The sequence below is a fragment of the Pan troglodytes genome, chromosome 15, assembly GCF_028858775.2.
Source record: "Pan troglodytes isolate AG18354 chromosome 15, NHGRI_mPanTro3-v2.0_pri, whole genome shotgun sequence".
In the NCBI taxonomy this organism is placed as follows: domain Eukaryota; kingdom Metazoa; phylum Chordata; class Mammalia; order Primates; family Hominidae; genus Pan; species Pan troglodytes.
Window position 1 is genome coordinate 65270759 of NC_072413.2, and position 18976 is coordinate 65289734.

The 18976-nt window shown below is 36.3% G+C and overlaps 1 protein-coding gene across 3 annotated transcripts in view; it reads left to right on the top strand.

The window, feature by feature from the left end:
• Window positions 1–18976, top strand: part of PALS1 (protein associated with LIN7 1, MAGUK p55 family member) — a 96089-nt gene that overhangs the window by 54986 nt on the left and 22127 nt on the right. For all 3 annotated transcript variants that reach the window (XM_003314400.6, XM_510014.9, XM_009427985.5), the window contains exons 5-9: window positions 6748–6825; window positions 7331–7477; window positions 7753–7914; window positions 8865–8942; window positions 17880–18063. In XM_003314400.6, the coding sequence (XP_003314448.1) occupies window positions 6748–6825; window positions 7331–7477; window positions 7753–7914; window positions 8865–8942; window positions 17880–18063 (649 nt within the window). The remainder of the gene's footprint in view (window positions 1–6747; window positions 6826–7330; window positions 7478–7752; window positions 7915–8864; window positions 8943–17879; window positions 18064–18976) is intronic.

The following is an 18976-nucleotide window of genomic DNA, read 5'->3' on the forward strand; positions in this document are numbered from 1 at the left end:
ACTGTTGCCCAGGCTGGAGTGCAGTGGCACGATCTCAGCTCACTGCAAGCTCTGCCTCCTGGGTTCACGCCATTCTCCTGCCTCAGCCTTCGGAGTAGCTGGGGCTACAGGTGCCCGCCACCATACCCAGCTAATTTTTTGTACTTTTAGTAGAGATGGGGTTTCACCGTGTTAGCCAGGATGGTCTCGATCTCCTGACCTCGTGATCCACCCACCTCGGCCTCCCAAAGTGCTGGGATTATAGGCGTGAGCCACTGCGCCTGGCCCTAGGATATTATAGTGCTTTTATAAAGAAAATTTAGAACTTGGACTTCATTAGATGAACTTATAAACACCTTTAAGAGAGTAAAAATGAAAGCCAACGCGCTGAGAAATGGTATTTGATTTTGAGATATTGAAGTGTGTGTGTGTGTGTGTGTGTAAATATATGACAAAAACTTGTCTATGAAATATATAAAGAACTCTTGTTGGCCGGGTGCGGTCTGTAATACCAGCACTTTGGGAGGCTCACTCCTGTAATCCCAGCATTTTGGGAGGCCAAGGCGGGTGGATCATTTGAGGTCAGGAGTTCAAGACCAGCCTGGCCAACATGGTGAAACCTGGTCTCTACTAAAAAAAAAATACAAAAATTAGCTGGCTGTAGTGGTGTACACCTGCAATTCCAGCTGCTTGGGAGGCTGAGGCAGGAGAATCACTTAAACCCGGGAGGCAAAGGTTGCAGTGAGCTGAGATTGCACCACTGCATTCCAGTCTGGGCGACGGAGTGAGACCCTGTCTCAAAAAAAAAAAAAAACTCTTGGAAATTAATAAGAAAAAAAGACTACTCAGTTAAAAAAAAAATTGACAAAGAACAGTCACTTCACAAAAAAGAGGAAATCCAAATGGCCAATAGCAATGAAAAGATAACTAGGCATCATTAGCCAACAGAGAAATGCAAATTAAAACATAACGAGATACAGTTACACTGACACCAGAATGACAATGATTACAATTTAAAAGACTATCAGTATTGTTTGTGAACTTATGGAACAACTGAAACTCTCATACATCACTGGTGGAGTATAAATTGATACTACCACTTTGGAAAAATGTTTGGCAGTATCTGCTAAAGCTAATGTACCTATATACTGTGACCCAGCAATTTCACTTGTAGGTATATAGCCAAGAGAAATGAAAATGTGTCCACAGAAAAGCTTAAAAACAGATGTTCATAGCAACCAGATAATAGAAACCAAAAAAAACCTAGATGTTTGTCAACCTGTGAAAGTTGCATTAGGCTTTTGCTGTGGAGGAACAATGAGTAAACAATTACAGTCTAATGAGAAGTGCTATGATGGCAATATGAGAAGAGTGCCAACAGCACCGAGATATGCCTAATTCTGTTTTGGGAGGATGGGAAGGATGAGGGGAATGATGAGAAGAAGGAAAAAACATAGAAGGAAATTTAATTTGCTGAGTCTTGAGGGGTGACTGAGAATATACCAGGAAGCGTAAGAAAGAGGAAAAGGCATTCCATGCTCAAAGGGTACAGAGGTGGTAGTGAGAGAGAAAGCCTGGCAAATTTCTTGAATGCTAAGTAAGTATAGGACTTAATGTTAAAAGATGGTGTCCAGACGCCGGATGCAGTGGCTCACGCCTGTAATCCCAGCATTTTGGGAGGCCAAGGTGGGCAGATCACGAGGTCAGGAGATCAAGACCATCCTGGCTAACACGGTGAAACGCTGTCTCTACTAAAAATACAAAAAAATTAGCCGGGTGTGGTGGTACTCAGGAGGCTGAGGCAGGAGAATGGCATGAACCCGGGGAGGCAGAGCTTACAGTGAGCCAAGATCGCGCCACTGCACTCCATCCAGCCTGGGCAACAGAGTGAAACTTGTCTCAAAAAAAAAAAAAAAAAAAAAAAAAAGATGGTGTCTAGATCCTGAAGGCCATTAATAAATTTAAATTTATCCTATGATGGATTACTTTGGTAAATATTTTAAATATTTTAAAAGAATTAACTTATATGAATAGGTGAAAGGAGAAAACCATATGATCTTTGTTTTGAGACAGAGTCTCGCTCTGTCACCCAGGCTGCTGTGCAGTGGCATAATTATGGCTCACTGCAACCTCAACCTCCTGGGCTCAAGCAGTCCTCCCACCTCAGCCTCCTGAATAGCTGGGACTCAAACTCTTGGGCTCAAACAATCCTTCCATCTCAGCCTCCCAGAGTACTGGGATTACAGGCGTGAGCCACAGCACCTGGCCTCCTATGATGATTTTGATGCAGAGAAGGCATCTGAAAAAAATTCAGTACTTTTTCTTTGTTGATACAAATTCTTAGAAAGCCAGTCACATTATTTTAACTTGATAATAGTCAAAAATAATACCACATGTGTGACAAAGCACTTTGGGGGAAAAAAAGAAAAATAATAATACCAGAAACCAATAGCATCTTCCCTAATGGTGAAACACCCACACATTGCCATTTAAGTCTTGAATAAGATAAAGAAACTCCAGATGCCCACCACTAGTATTCAACATTTTTTGGCAGTACCAGTCAGTGCAATAAAACAGGAAGAAGTAATGAATTATGAAGTTGTATAGGAACAGGGAAAATATGAATTAATTTATACAGATGCACACACATATCTCATTTAAACTGCATGTAAGAGGTAATGGAAGAATTAATAAACTATTAAAAAGGCTATCTCTGGGTGTTAGATAAATAGGTAATTTTACTAGTTTTTTTGTGTTTCTCAAATTTAACAGGAAAAGGTCACTTCATAAAACATTTAAAGCAAGAAATTTATTCTATACATGATTGCGAATCTACTGAAGAATTTTGAACAGATTTATATAAACAGGCTTCTAATTTAAAATATTACTTTGATAACATTGTGGAAAGTCAGTGGAAACATAGAATAATGTGGAGGCTATTGTAATTGTCCAGATGTAAGATTTTGAATAGCAGTTGTGCATGGATTATAGAAATATTTAAGTAGAAAATTAATAGGACATAGTGTCTCTATGTGGGTAATAAAGGTAAAGGAGACATCAAGGATGACTTCCTATCCTCTCTTCCTTTCATTGAATTCATTAAATATTTCAGTGCTATTTGTCAGACATTCTGCCAATAGTCAGATATGAAGCTGAATAAGATACAATTCTATCTTCATTGAGCTCAGTCTAGTGGGGAAATAGCCCTATTGATAATTTTAGATCAAATGTTCAGTCTTACGAGTACATATTATCTAGGCAAATAGAATAAGGCAATTCAGGTAGCTGAGACAGCTAGTATAATCACAGTTGTTGTGGGGAGACAGCATGGTTTGTGCAGGGAACAAGCAGTTTAATGCTGAATCAAAAAGGTTAAGGCATAAGGAATGCCAGGAGATAGGGCTGGAAAAGACGAAAGAATCAGATGGTGATGGTCCTTAGATTTAATACTAAGGAGCTTAGACTTAATCTTGTGACAGAGAGCCACTCAGAACTAGAATGGTCATATTTCTGTTTTAAAAAGGATATTTAGTGACATAGAAAAATAAAATATTTTAGTAATTTATTAGTATCAAGTCAAAATAGTTATACTGTTACTAGGGGCCGGGCGTGGTGGCTCACGCCTGTCATCCCAGCACTTTGGGAGGCCGAGGTGGGCGGACCGCCTGAGGTCAGGAGTTCGAGACTAGTCTGGCCAACATGGTGAAACCCTGTCTCTACTAAAAATAAAAAAAACTAGTTGGGTGTGGTGGCGGGCACCTGTAATCCCAGCTACTCAGGAGTCTGAGGCAGGAGAATCGCTTGAACCCGGGAGGCGAAGGTTGCAGTGAGCCAAGATCATGCCATTGCACTCCAGCCTGGGCGACAAGAGTGAAACTCCGTCTCAAAAAAAAAAAAAACTATTATAAAAACTATGAGTAGCATGATCTCATTTTGGTAAAAATAAATGTCAAGAATAAAGAAGGGGTATATACATAGAAATTTTCTCAAAGTTTAGATGCTATGGGTACATTTTTGGAGTAACTGACTTTATTGAGATATAATTTACATGCACTTAAAATGAGTGTGTTTTATTGTATAGTTCAGTGTATTTTGACATATATGTACATCTGTAAAACATACAACTGCTATCAAGTTGTAGAAGCATCCATCACTCCACAGAGCTTCTCTCCCACGACCCTTTGCGATGACAATCACCTCTTTCAATCCTCAGGCCCTATGAATATCCACTGATTTGCTTTCTGTTTTACAAATTTGTCATTTGTGGACATTTCATATAAATGTAATAAGACAATAGGTGGTCTTTTCTGTCAGACTTCTTTTGCTTAGTATAATGTTTTTGAGATTCATCCATGTTGTTCTTGTATCAGTAGTTTGTAAATTGCTGAGTATCATTTCATTCTTTGAATATCCCACAATTTGACCACTTACCTATTGATGGATATTTGGGTTGTTTCCTGTTTATGATTCTAGTAGGTAGGTAATGGTATCTTGTTTCGATTTGCATGTACATAGTGACTAATGATATTGAGCATTATTCTATATGTGTATTGGCTATTTCTCTATCTTTTGTGAAATATCCGGTTAGATCTTATTTCCATTTTAATCGTCTTGAGTTGTAAGAGTTCTTAATATATTCTGGCTACAAGTTCTTTGTCAGATACATATATCAAGGTGAATATTTTGGTAAAAACAAGTAGAAAAATGTAGGAAGGATATATACCAAAGTGATTATCCCTAAGTATAATAAAAGTCCATTCTTTTACTTCCTTCCTTTTGGTTATCAATTTTCTGATTTTTCACATTTAACATACATCATTTTTATAATTAAAAAAATAATTAGTTTTAAAATACAAAAGGGTCTTGCCTCTGAAGGAAAACAAGGAAAAGTGGTATAGCTAAAGAAGAGTACAAGGTCAGGAAAGGGTATTTTTAAAGATAAGGGATTAGAGCATTTTTATAGGCCAATGGAAAGGAGCAGTGGAATAAAAGAATAGCCTTTTAATTCCTTAACACCGTTGTAGAAGTAGCTGATGATATGTGTTGACACTAGAATAAGCAACATATAGGTTAGTAGGGCAGTGGGTAAACACGGGAGTTCTAAATTTCTTTAGAAGGGAAGATCTCAGAGATGTTTAGGAACTGACTTAAAAGTGGGAATAGGGAAAAAATCTCTAATACGGAAAATTATTATTGAGCTGACTCAGTGTATTTTCTATACCCTTGGTACATTTTTAATCCAGAATTATCTTCCCATCCTCAGAGTTTCTTCAGCTGTCAAAAGGTGTATGATCAAGACTACAGATTTCATTTAAAATTAATGTAGACTTGATAAACTTTAAAAGGGAAAATACCCTCTTTTAAAAACAACTTTTAGTTACCCACAGTCTTAAATCCTGGGTCTTAAAGCCTTAAAGCCTTGTCCATTGTAAGATTTTAGTTGAGTTCTTGAAGAAGATAATATTTGCTCTGCCGTCCTGTTTATACATATGGAACTCTACAATTAGAAATATAATTTTCTAAGTACCAAAACCTGAGGACAGACTGGTTTTGGTACTGTCATTGCTTTGATCCACTTGCTGTGGTAAAATTAATTAATCCCAAAATTATCATCTCTTGGGTTTCATAGGGAAATTACTGATAAAATGATTTAAAATAGCCATAAAAGGTATAGAATTACTGGGTTCCTGTATTATGAATTACCTTTTTTTTTTTTTTTTTTTTTTGAGAAAGTCTCATTCCATCATCCAGGCTGGAATGCAGTGGCGCCATCTCAGCTCACTGCAACCTCTACCTCCTGGGTTCAAGCCATTCTCATGCCTCAGCCTCTTGAGTAGCTGGAATTACAGGCACACGCCACCACGCCTGGCTAATTTTTGTATTTTTAGTAGAGACAGTATTTTGCCATGTTGGCCAGGCTGGTCTCGAACTCCTGACCTCAAGTGATCTGCCTGCTTTGGCTTCCCAAAGTGCTGGGATTACTGGTGTGAGCCATATGTATCTGGCCTGTTTTAAGATTTTCTTAATCAGTCTTTGAAGCACCATAAATAGTAGGTGCCATTCTAAAGATAAGGAAACAGGCTAAAAAAATTTATAACCAAGGGGAGTTTATCCTAGGAAGACAAAGATTTCTCGACTGTGGGAAATTTAATGTAATCCATTATATTATGGTGATTGTTCCATTACACTCATATAAATTCATCTTGTTAGACTGTCAGTCTTTTTTTTTAATTATATAAAAAAATTTATAAAATAGAGACAGGGTCTCACTGTGTTGCCCAGGCTGGTCTCAAACTCCTGGGCTTAAGCAATCCGCTTGCCTCAGCCTCTCAAAGTTCTGGGATTACAGGTGTGAGCCACTGCACCCAGCCTGACTATAACTCTTTCAGTTGTCATCTCTGATTTTAAATAGTCACATAAATGATTTAAAAACTATAAAATAGCAAGGTAACTGTTAGGACAGTTTTTCTTTTCTTATGTAATTATTATTAATGAATTTTATGGTATGTTGGGCGAAACGTTCAAGATGGAAGTATTTTGTCTATAGGCGTAAGTACCAAAATCTTATTTAGTGTTTTTTTAATAAGAAATACTGTTGTTTTATCCATAATAACAAGATTGAAAACTCTCATAATTCTTTTTAGTGATTTTATTTCTTACAAGTATTTTTATTATTTTAATTTGTACTTAAAAAATATGACCCTGCATACAGGTGCTACTGATACTTCCTATAATCTAGGAAGAATAATCTTTATTTTTGTTTCTTAGGTACAAACTGTTTTGAAGCCAGTTCATCATAAGGAAGGACAAGAACTAACTGCTTTGCTGAATACTCCACATATTCAGGTAGAAAATGGACAGAATACTATATATGTGGTTTTTCCAGCATTCTTCTATTTTTTTAAATCAAAGACTCCAGTACTGGAAGAGAAGTCAAACATTCTCTAGCCTATTTTGATGTTTACAACCCCATCTATAACATAGTAGTTATTGTTGGATTATATATTTTCAGATTTAAAATGAACCAAATTATTTTTGAAACAACCTTTTCTTTAAAAATTAGGCAAAAATTCTTCCCCCCTTTGGTTGTATTTTCTGTAAGTTTAATTATCTAGGGTGTGTAGACCTTTACATTGATGTTATCTTCCGAAGTTTAGTAAGCATTTTAGACTTTCATAACCCATTCCAGAGTATGCCCTTAGTATACTTAACACATCTTTATTATTAGCTCTAATTAATTATAACACTTTTAAAGATTTAATGGTCAGAATACTATGTACATAGGTTAAAAATCACTCTGCAGAAATAAATCATGCTGTTACTTAAAATGCCATGGATTTCTTTGAAACAGGCACTTTTACTGGCCCACGATAAGGTTGCTGAGCAGGAAATGCAGCTAGAGCCCATTACAGATGAGAGAGTTTATGAAAGTATTGGCCAGTATGGAGGAGAAACTGTAAAAATAGTTCGTATAGAAAAGGCTCGTGATATTCCGTTGGTAAGTGTCCCACATACTGTTTTTAAACAACTGCTGTTGTGTGCTTCAAAAGTCTGGTTAATTTCAGAATTCTAATGAATAGAGTATTTCTGAAGCAGAAAGTGTGGGGGAAATGGTCAACTTTTAAATCTAATTACAATTACTCTAGTTGTGTAAATAAATTTTTTCTTAAGATAACTGAAGGTTAGTATTGTTGAATAGAAAAAATAGAATTTAAAAATAAATGCTTAACAAAAATTGTATTATTTTTAAATTATACATATATATATTTTTAGGGTGCTACAGTTCGTAATGAAATGGACTCTGTCATCATTAGCCGGATAGTAAAAGGGGGTGCTGCAGAGAAAAGTGGTCTGTTGCATGAAGGAGATGAAGTTCTAGAGATTAATGGCATTGAAATTCGGGGGAAAGATGTCAATGAGGTTTTTGACTTGTTGGTAAGTTGACGCAGCTAGAAGAATAATTGATAGCTTTTAGAAAGCTCTTATTAGACTTTAGAATAAAATATTTTTAAAATAACTGTTAAGAGCACTAGATGATTTCTAGCCTGATTTTTCCATGATGTAACTGTTCCACAGTATTTGTTAGCAGTTTTATTTTTGGGTGGTACCACTGATATTTTTTTACTTTCTGATGTATCACTATCACATATATTTTATTTTTCTGGAATCAGTAATATAACTCATTAATTCACTCAGTACATATTTATTGAGTGCCTAATATGCACTAGCCACTTGGGAAACAGTAACAAAACAAAGTCTGTGTCCTGATGATTTTTTGTGTTCTATTATTTTATTATCTGTAATTGATTGTTGTTTTCCTAATAATATTAGATAATAACAGTACTATAGATCTGCAGTGTCCGGCATAATAATCACTAGCTGCATATAGCTATTTCTGTTTAAATTAAGTAAAATTTAAAATTCAGTTCCTTATTCGCACTAGCTGCATTTCAAGTGCTGAGAAGCAGTATGTAGCTAATGGCTACCATTATTAAGATACAGAAATAGCACATTTCCATCATTGGAGAAAGTTCTATTGGATAGTGCTAGTATAATCAGAAAATCATTTCTAGACATCTTTTGAGTGCAATTTATGATCACTTTGTACACACGCACAGACTAGATTTATGGTCCTAGTTATTCAGCATCTGTTATTACAGTGGAATCTCTACTATCTACTGATTCTGTTGTAAAATCTAGAGACATCTTCACACACTTATTTTCATCCAGCCCCATTCATTGCTTTGGTAGAGCAAAGTGCTGCTGGTCATTTAAGTCTGTGGAGGGGTTCTGAAATAGTCCACTTTAGGGAATATAGATCATAAAATTATGGAATGATTTTCATAAATGCAAATTTAAAAAATAACCTGATCTTTCTATTACAGTCTGATATGCATGGTACTTTGACTTTTGTCCTGATTCCCAGTCAACAGATCAAGCCGCCTCCTGCCAAGGAAACAGTAGTAAGTGATTTTTAAATGTTCATTATTTATGTGTTTGTGGATGCTGTTTACTTCTGATACTGTTTACTGTTACAGAAATGTCACTGTTTCCTGTACTCAAATAGAGATAAATTCAATCATTTTTATTTAAATAAATATGAAATATCAATGTTTTAAATTAGTAAACTCTGCACCTTTTTTTTTGGAAGGTGGAAGATGGAATCTCCATCTGTTGCCCAGGGTAGAGTGCAGTGGTGTGATCTTGGCTCACTGCAACCTATGCCTTCCAGGTTCAAATGATTCTCCCACCTCAGCCTCTTGAGTAGCTGGGATTCCAGGCGCATGCCACCACACCCAGCTGATTTTTGTATTTTTGGTAGAGACGGGGTTTTGCCATGTTGGCCAGGTTGATCTTGAACTCCTGGCTTCATGTGATCTGCCTGCCTCGGCCTCCCAAAGTGCTGGGATTACAGGTGTGAGCCTTCACATCCAGCCAACTCTGCACCTTTTTAAAATAAAATGTAGAAAATAATTTCAGTTTCAGAATTTTTTTTTTATAGTTATAGGTGGGTTTACTTAACTTAGTATGGAGTAGGGCAAGTGCTTTTTAAAAAGTATGTGCAACCCTTCTTTTAGAGTATATTGTTCTGTTAGACATTTACTCAGCTAGATCTGTTAAAAGTCAGTCTCCATTACCATACAGTCAAGCAATTGCATTCCAAAGTATATATCCAAAAGGACTGAAAACATATATTCACATAAGAATGTCTACATGAATGTTCATAGCAGCAGAATTCACAGTAGCTAGAAAGTAGTAACAACCCAAATGTCTGTCAGGTGATGAATGAAAGACAAAATATGTATGTATGATGGGATATTATTTGATAATTTTAAAAGACTACAGTACTGATATATGCTACAACATGGATGAACCTTGAAGAAATTATGCTGAGCGAAGGAAGCCAGTCACAAAAGGCCATATATTGGTTCATTTATATAAAATGTCCAGAATAGGTAAATCCATAGGAGAGAAAGCAGATTAGTAATTCCTTAGATGTGGAGATGAGGATTTATGAGGGAATGGTGATTACTAATCAGTACCAAGTTTCTTTTTGAGGGGATAAGTATGTTTTAAAATTGTTTGTGGTGATAATTGTACAAATCTGTGAATAAACTAAAACCATCCAATTGTGTACATGAGTGAATTGTATATGAATTATATATCAATAAAGCTATTTAAAAATGAAACACTTTAAAGTGTTGAATTAACATGGAAGCTTGATGTATTGCATCTGTTATTCTTAACTTTAAAGCATAGCAGTTTGAGAAAGAACAGTTTCATTTTTCTCTCAATATTTCATCACAGGTATGCTTTATAGTTTGGCTATCATTCCATGTTTTCCCTTCATTTTTTACAGAACATACTGAAGTTGATATTGTATCTGCAACCTACTTTATGTTTACAATTTTTTTGCAGGAAGAGAAATGAGGAAATATAGTTTGTCTTTGAATTTAAACAGCTTGATTCTCTGTGCATTGTGCTGTTCCCTGTATCTCTACTGTGTATAAGCCCTGAACTTCAAAAGTAGCTCTGCAAACTGAGGAAACATAACAGAGGAGGGTTGGAATATACTCCTACTTACTTATCTACAATAATCCATCCCTCCTGAGTAAATGACTTTTGTCTTTTGAGAATAAATGTCAGAAGTTAAGACTTTTTTTTTTTTTTTGAGGTGGGATCTGGCTGTATTATCCAGGCTGGAGTGCAGTGGTGTGATCATGACTCCTGCAGCCTTGACTGCCTGGGCTCAAGCAGTCCTCCTACCTCAGCCTCCCTAGTAGCTGGAAACACAGATGCATACTACCACATCCGGCTAATTTTTTTGTACTTTTGGTAGAGATGGCTTTCACTATGTTGCCCAGGCTAGTCTCGAACTCCTGAGCTCAAGTGGTCCACCCGCCTTGGCCTCCCGAAGTGTTGGGATTACAGACGTGAGCCACAATGCCCAGCCAAGACATGTTTTCTCAACATTTTTTTCCTGCTATTCATGCAGAATCTGGAATTCTGTAAAAGAAAAGCCATTTTTTCATGGATAGAATTAATCGAAGTGTTACATTGAAACTTGTTGATTCTCGTATGCAAAACAGAATATCAAAGCAATTAACTTACACAGATTGTTTCAACCTAAGAATGAAATAACTTACTTATCCTTTAGTGGTTATTTAACCCCCAACTTTCATTATTGATTAAGAATAAAAGGCTGGTTTAATCTGAAGACCAAAGGAATATAGGTTCATGGTGAACAATCTCAGGAACTACTTAACTGGAAAATGAACTAGCTTAAAAAGGAAGAAAGTGGGAGAAAGAGCAAAATGCCACATCTATCCCTTTTAAAATGGAGCTTTTTCTGTTCTTTTTACTTGGAGTCTCACTCTTGTCACCGAGGCAAGCAGTGGCACCATCTGGGCTCACTGCAACCTCCGCCTCCCAGAGTCAAGCAGTTCTCCTGCTTCAGCCTCCCTAGTAGCTGAGACTACAAGTGCATGCCACCACATCCAGCTAATTTTTGTATTTTTAGCAGAGATGGGGTTTCACTATGTTGGCCACGCTGGTCTCGAACTCCTGACCTCAGGTGATCTGCCCGCCTTGGCCTCCCAAAGTGCTGGGATTACAGGCATGAGCCACCGAACCCGGCCTATTTTCATATTTAAAGTAGGGATCTTTTGAGAATAGAGTGATGTGCAGTATTTTTCTTTTCCTTCTTTTCTCTTTTGTTTTTTGTTTTTTTTGAGATGGAGTCTTGCTCTGTCACCCAGGCTGGAGTACAGTGGTGCGATCTTGGCTCACTGTAACCTCTGCCTCCTGTGTTCAAGCATTCTCCTGACTCAGCCTCCCAAGTAGCTGGGATTACAGGCGCCCGCCACCATGCCTGGCTGAATTTGTGTGTGTGTGTGTGTGTGTGTGTGTGTGTGTGTGTGTGTGTATTTTTAGTAGAGACAGAGTTTCACCATGTTGGCCAGGCTGGTCTTGAACTCCTGACCTCTGATGATCCGCCCACCTTGGCCTCCCAAAGTGCTGGGATTACAGGCATGAGCCACCACGCCCAGCCCCTTCTTTTCTCTTTTTATTATGAATAACTCTCAATTGCAATATATCTTGCCAAGTTTTGTCAAACCTAACTGGCTTAAAATGAACTGCTATTATTAAAGCTCATTGAGGCTGTCCAGAAAGGAAACAGTAATAGGAAATCATAGTCTTGGTTGACATATGCAGAATAATTATCTATGGAATTAATAATCTAAAGAAATTAGAACCAATTTATTGAGTATCATTATGGTACAGGTCAGCATCTGTTGATATCAGCAGCAGCAGATATCTTTCTGATTTATGTTTTGTGATGTTAGAAATGTGTTTAAGACAGATATACAAAATAAGTGTTATCTGAAACCCCTATATAATGACTTGTTGAATTATGATGTCATGTATGACAATAATAAGCTGTGTCAGAAGTGCTCTCTTGAGTTCTTAAATTTCTTTTGTATCACACATAGCAATCAGTGGCTGCTCTTTCAGTAGCAGAGGGCAAGAGTCTTGGCACCTTTGTATTTCACTTCCTGAGTAACTGGCACATTTGATCTAGGAAATGCATACATTATTCAAACGTACAGTTTCCTTCTCTCGACCTTTTTAAAAAAAGGAAGGATTGGATTTCCCAGACTAGTTTGTAAAACTTTAGATTATTCTATACTATAATAATATGTAGGAAGGGCATAATAGACTTTTATCTGAATGGGACTTTTTCATTTAGTCTAATGCCATAATCTAACAAGGAGTGTATTTAAATGAAGAAGGATCACATCGCTTATTAGTTACAGAATATGTACCAGAAAATTAACAGATTATTGATTGTTTAATACATATAAGCTATTATTATGATTATGTACTCTGTGCCAGGCACTACAGAGATAACTGTGTTGTAAAGAAAAGTTGAGAACCACTGCTATCAAATACATTGCTTTCCCATTATGGGTATAAAAATGTATTAATAAAGACATTTATTTCTTGGTGGATGTGGGGAAAGGAGAAATTCTAGTGTTGTGTGGAGATACTTAAAAACTTGCTTGGTGCTATAAAGGCTTTCCTTGACTCACTTTCACTATTTTCTCTTCTACAATGAACTTTAAGAGTTAAAGATAAATCTACGATAGTAAGAGATACAGAAATAAAAATTACAAAGAAAAATATTTTGGTAGCAGAGATGTGGAATCAACGTAAATGCCCATCGATGATAGATTCGATAAAGAAAATGTGGTATATATACACCATGGAATACGAATGCAGCCATAAAAAATGAGATCATATCCTTTGCAGGGACATGGATGGAGTTGGAGGCCATTGTCCTTAGCAAACTAACACAGGAACAGAAAACCAAATACCACATGTTCTCTTATATGTGGGAGCTAAATGATGAGAACACGTGGACACATAAAGGGGAACAACACACACTAGGGTCTTTCAGAGGGTAGAGGGCAGGGGGAGGGAGAGGATCAGGAAAAGTAACTAATGGGTACTAGGCTTAATACCTGGGTGATGAAATAATCTGTACAACAAACCCCCAACACACAAGTTTACCTATGTAACAAACCTGCAGTTGTATCCCTGAACTTAACAGTTTAAAAAAAAAAAAAAGTCAGTGTAAAAAGTATAAAAGTCAACCTAATACTTAGACAATAGAAAAGGGAAAAACCAAACTTCCTTTTTTTTTTTTTTCTTTTTTTTCTCTTTGATTTTGAGGGCGTCACCAATGTGATAGCCTTACCTTCATGGGTACTAACCTTTCCATTAAGCTAATCCCAAAGTTGTCTCCCAAGTACACTGTCCAGGTGGTTGTGGCAAATTTATACTTTTCCAAAGGAGTGTCCATTGAGCAAGTGGAATATAGATCCTGAGTTTTAGATCAGCACTCTCCAAATATTTTTTTCTTTTTCTTTTTTTTTTTTTGGAGACAGAGTTTCACTCTGTTGTCCAGGCTGGAGTGCAATGGTGCCATCTTGGCTCACTGCAACCTCCGCCTCCTGGGTTCAAGTGATTCTCCCGCCTCAGCCTCCCAAGTAGCTGGGATTACAGCTATGCTGTACCGTGTACAAGTACCATCTACTGTGCCACCAGCTAATTTTGTTTTATACCTTTATCAATTAAAAAACATTGAACATGCCCCCTCCCATATTGTATATATATGTACTACTCTACTTACTATCCCAAATTACAATATAGGACAAGTTTTATTAATAAGTAATTCTAATAGCCTTCTTGATTGGTTGAAAAACAATATTTTGGAACATTGGATCCCTAAAAAACATGTAAATAAACTGATGAATCATTATCCCTGTACCCTATCCCCATTTCATCATTAGGACTTCAAATGTGAACAGCTTATAGATATTAAAAAAAGGAAAAAGAAAATGTTGGGCTGGAAGATAATTGCGTCCAAACAGTTCTACAATTTGAAATGTAAACAGAAGATTTTGTTTTGTTCAGAAGCCAAATACTGTTTTGATCAGATATACTGTTCTGATATTATTATAGCATTATGAGGCCCTGGACCTTTCCTATGAGGGTCAGCTTATCTCCTTCATTTTAAAGGGGCTTTTTTTGTTGTATGAGAAACAAAATAATTTTGACACTAGCAGGAAAGACTGGTGGAGATAACTTCTAGAACTGGTAAGAATTAATCAGTGGAATATATGGATAAAAGTCATATAGTATCTGTTAAGGCAATACCCAGACTTTAACTCATTCAAATCATTAATTTTTCCTTAGGAAAAATTAATAAGAGCCTTTTCCTCTTAATTTTAGGAAAGTAAGAGCTTTTTCTCTTAATTTTAGGGTATATTTTAGATGGGACTAGAGAAACTTGTCACATAAGTAAAGCATGTTCTCTTCCCAGCCTACACAAAGAGGGGCCCTGTTCCAAGCCAGTTAAATTAGAATAGTTAAGGGATGAGAACTGCATAGGCAAGAGTACATGGAAAAGCATCTCTGGGTGATTTTGTTGGCCTATGGCAATGGTTATAAATGTAGATATTCCCTCCTCACGGGTCTTAATTTCTCTCAGGGTAGTAGTTCCCTAAGATTGCTGTACCTAATAATTACCCAAGGAACCTGATTAAAATTCAGTGTGAGAGTCTGAGGTGCGGCATGAGAATTCAGCATTTTAATAAACATCCTAGGCAGGTGATCTGAGCAAAAACACTTTGAAAAACAACATACTGGGTAGGCTTTCAGAAAGTGATTTGATAAAATTGTCAATCAAGATTGACAAGTACTTTGATTTGATCTTTGAAAAATCTGGTAAAATTGATCTCTCCACTACAAGTGATGCCAAAAATTCCATTTTTAGATTCTCAAGGTTTTTTTTTTTTTTTTTTGGCAAAAAAGTAACAACTTAAACAGATTCTAGAAGTATTATTAATTGATAGGATGGTGCTCAAGCACTTTTTTTTTTAAAGAAAACATATTTCTAGATAAAACTACATAGGAGATTTTTCCTTATGCCAAGATTATAAATTTGTATAATCTTTTTGCTCAATCTCTTAACTGTGTTTTGATTCACTGCTATCCCACACAACTTTCTAAAATTCATTTTTAGTGCTGACTGACAAAGATTTCAAGATTTTAATAAAAACTATTTTTTCACATCTAGAATGAGGTTCTTTAGGGCACTTTGCATTTAGGATGAGCCACAACACTTTCAAATTTGGTGTGTTATCTTAACTATATTTGGTACAAGATTATATACTATGCTATTCCATGTATATGAATTAATATACAGGGGAAAATAATCAGTGTTTCTAGAAATCAGGATGATGTTTATCCTTGGAGGGGATGGGATGGGTAGTGATGGAAAGAGACCAGGTGGGGCCTCTGAGGTGTTGGTGATATGATGGTTGTTGATTTGGATGCTAGTTATACAGGTCTGTTTAGTTAGTGAAAATTCACTATGCTATACACTTCTGATAATGTGTATTTTTTGTGTATCAAAAGTTACTCCCAAAAGGCATAATAACATTTAAGTTTTACTGGTAGCTGTTTAACTTTTATATCTTTGTATTTTTAACCAGATCATTTTTTAACCTTAGTTTCAGTTTGTATATTAGGACTTAGCTTTATTTCCTATTTATAGAAGTTAATAAAATATTCTTTGAAATTAAAAAATATTCTTTAATGACAAGCCAAAAATTTTTCTAAAAGCCATTTATCTATCTATCTATCTATCTATCTATGTCTATCTTTATCACTTAGCATTTTTTCCAATTTCATATAGTCTGTCATCGACAATACTCATTTTAGTCAGTGTCTCAAGTGCTTAAAGAGCGCTTAAAAAGTGCCCCTTTTGGGGTAGACTGGTATTACTTTTATTACATATAACCTCAATTATGGTGAGAGTAAAACACTTAAAGCTAAGGCCAGGCGTGGTGGCTCGTGTCTGTAATCCCAGCACTTTGGGAGGCCAAGGCAGGTGGATCACCTGAGGTCAGGAGTTCAAGACCAGTGTGGCCAACTGGCGAAATCCTGTTTCTACTAAACATACAAAAATTAGCTGGGCGTTGTGGTGAGTGCCTGTAATCCCAGCTACTCGGGAGGCTCAGACAGGAGAATCACTTGAACCTGGGAGATGGAGTTTGCAGTGAGCCAAGATTGTGCCACTGAACTCCAGCCTGGGCAACAGAGCGAGACTCCGTCTCAAAAAAAAAAAAAAAAGCCAAAGCCAAATAACATTTGGATAGAAATGGACCTTGAATTCTTAGACTGTTTGTCTTTTGCTTGGTTCGTTGAGCCTGAACTTGGAATTTAACCTATGTGTGACAGAAATGCTCACTGCAAATATGTGGGCAGAAATGCTCATTACAAATTTGTGTGAGATCTCGTTAGATGAAGTAGATTTCTTATAGATTTTGGAAGTGTCACATGCAACTTGCCCAGGTTAGGTAAAAATTAGACATGGGGAAATTAAAGAGAATTTTAATTCCTTTATAACTTCTTAGAAGTAAGAATAGTCTGTCATATCTTACAGAGGCATATTGGAAGAAATGGCATACAAAATAGCTTATAAAGTTCATGAGAGTTACTACCTGCCCTTAATGCTAAGTAGAATAGCACAATTCTTTGATTTATTCTGATTTCCAAAAACACATTATTAGCAAAAATTATAACTTGTACCATTAATAATATGTCAAAGCCTACATAGCATACAAATAAGAATTGATTATAAACTTGATTTAGTTAATTTTAGTCGTTTATAGTGTGCTTGTTTCATGAACATATCCTTTAAAAGAAACGCCAAGAGAGTTTAAGGCATAGTTGGACTGACAGTGGGGTCAAGAGACAATGACAGCCCCAGGGAAGCTCATATTTACCTGCTTAGATGAAGAGATGTGGTAAGGTAAAGTGTACCTTTTCTAGTAGCTGTGGTTTGGAAATTGCGTACCTTATTGCAGAGTCATTGTTTTCATAGGTCAGGATTCTATTCTATTTCTGCTTCTCTCAAGCTTTTGAGGCACCTTGTACCTCAGCTTGTAGCTGCGAACAGTGTTGTGGATATCCTTGTACATATCTGCAAGTCAACAGAGAAGATAACAGATCAGCCTGAAAAAATATTGCCCAAAAACACTGTTACTTAACACCCTTCTTCCAACTACAATTTCTTTGCACTGATGAAAAATTGTGGCCAAGTGCAGTGGCTCACACCTATAATCCTACCACTTTGGGAGGCTGAGGGAGAAGGATCGCTTGAGGCTAGAAATTTGAGATTATCCTGGACAACATACTGAGATGCTGTCTCTATTAAATTTTTTAAAAATTAAAAAATAATAAAAAATTTGTAGCATTTAAATTGTATTCATATGAAACATTTTATATTGCCATTTATTGTTGTTTTTGCCCTTTTTATCTTTTAGATCCATGTAAAAGCTCATTTTGACTATGACCCCTCAGATGACCCTTATGTTCCATGTCGAGAGTTAGGTCTGTCTTTTCAAAAAGGTGATATACTTCATGTGATCAGTCAAGAAGATCCAAACTGGTGGCAGGCCTACAGGGAAGGGGACGAAGATAATCAACCTCTAGCCGGGCTTGTTCCAGGTAAGACACAATATGGTAGAAAGTACATAATATTAAAAGAACATTGAAAATGCAAGCCTTCACAAAGAAAAACTCACTTTTTCATGCCTCTATTTAATAAAGTATTCCAGTTACTTTTTCGTGTAGTTGGGTTTTTATGTTGTACCTGCAGCGTAAGTATATTAAATAGAATGTGGCCAATTCTTTGGCCTTTAGAATGGAATTATGTATAACTTCAGCCAATCCCATATTGTAGTACATTTCCTGTATACATATTAAGATGACCGTATTATTGAGGCAATACAACTTGTATTATACTATATACTATATACTATGACATTAATTGGAGCATCAACATGATTTTTGAGAAGGAAAGATGCATAACTTTATAAAGAGTCAGGAAAAGTAACATCATAGAATTTATTGTACCAAACGTGATCTTAGGGCAGAAATAGGATGCTCCAAATTTTTTATTGATGAAACTATCCCTAATTTAGACTAAACTAAAACTTTAGCTTACATTATAGATTAAGATTATTAAGGGGACACGTTTCTGAGACTTAAGATGATACAAAATAGAACAAAGTACAGTCATGCATCACTTAACGACAGGGATAAGTTCTGAGAAATGTGCCATTAGGTGATTTCATTGTTGTGCAAACATCATTGAGTATATTTACACAAACCTAGATGATATAGCCTGCTGTACAGCTAGGCTATGTGGTACAGCCTATTCCTCCAACCACCATCATATATATGGTTTGTTGTTGACTGAAATGTTGTTATGCAGTGCATGACTGTATGTAGATATAATTATTTTCTACAAATGGCTCTTACAGTTCCCAGGATGGCAGTAGAATGAAGAAAGGAGAGCAGAACTAAGGGAAGTTTAATAAGCTATTGGAGAAGGCAAAGGAATACATACAGGATGATA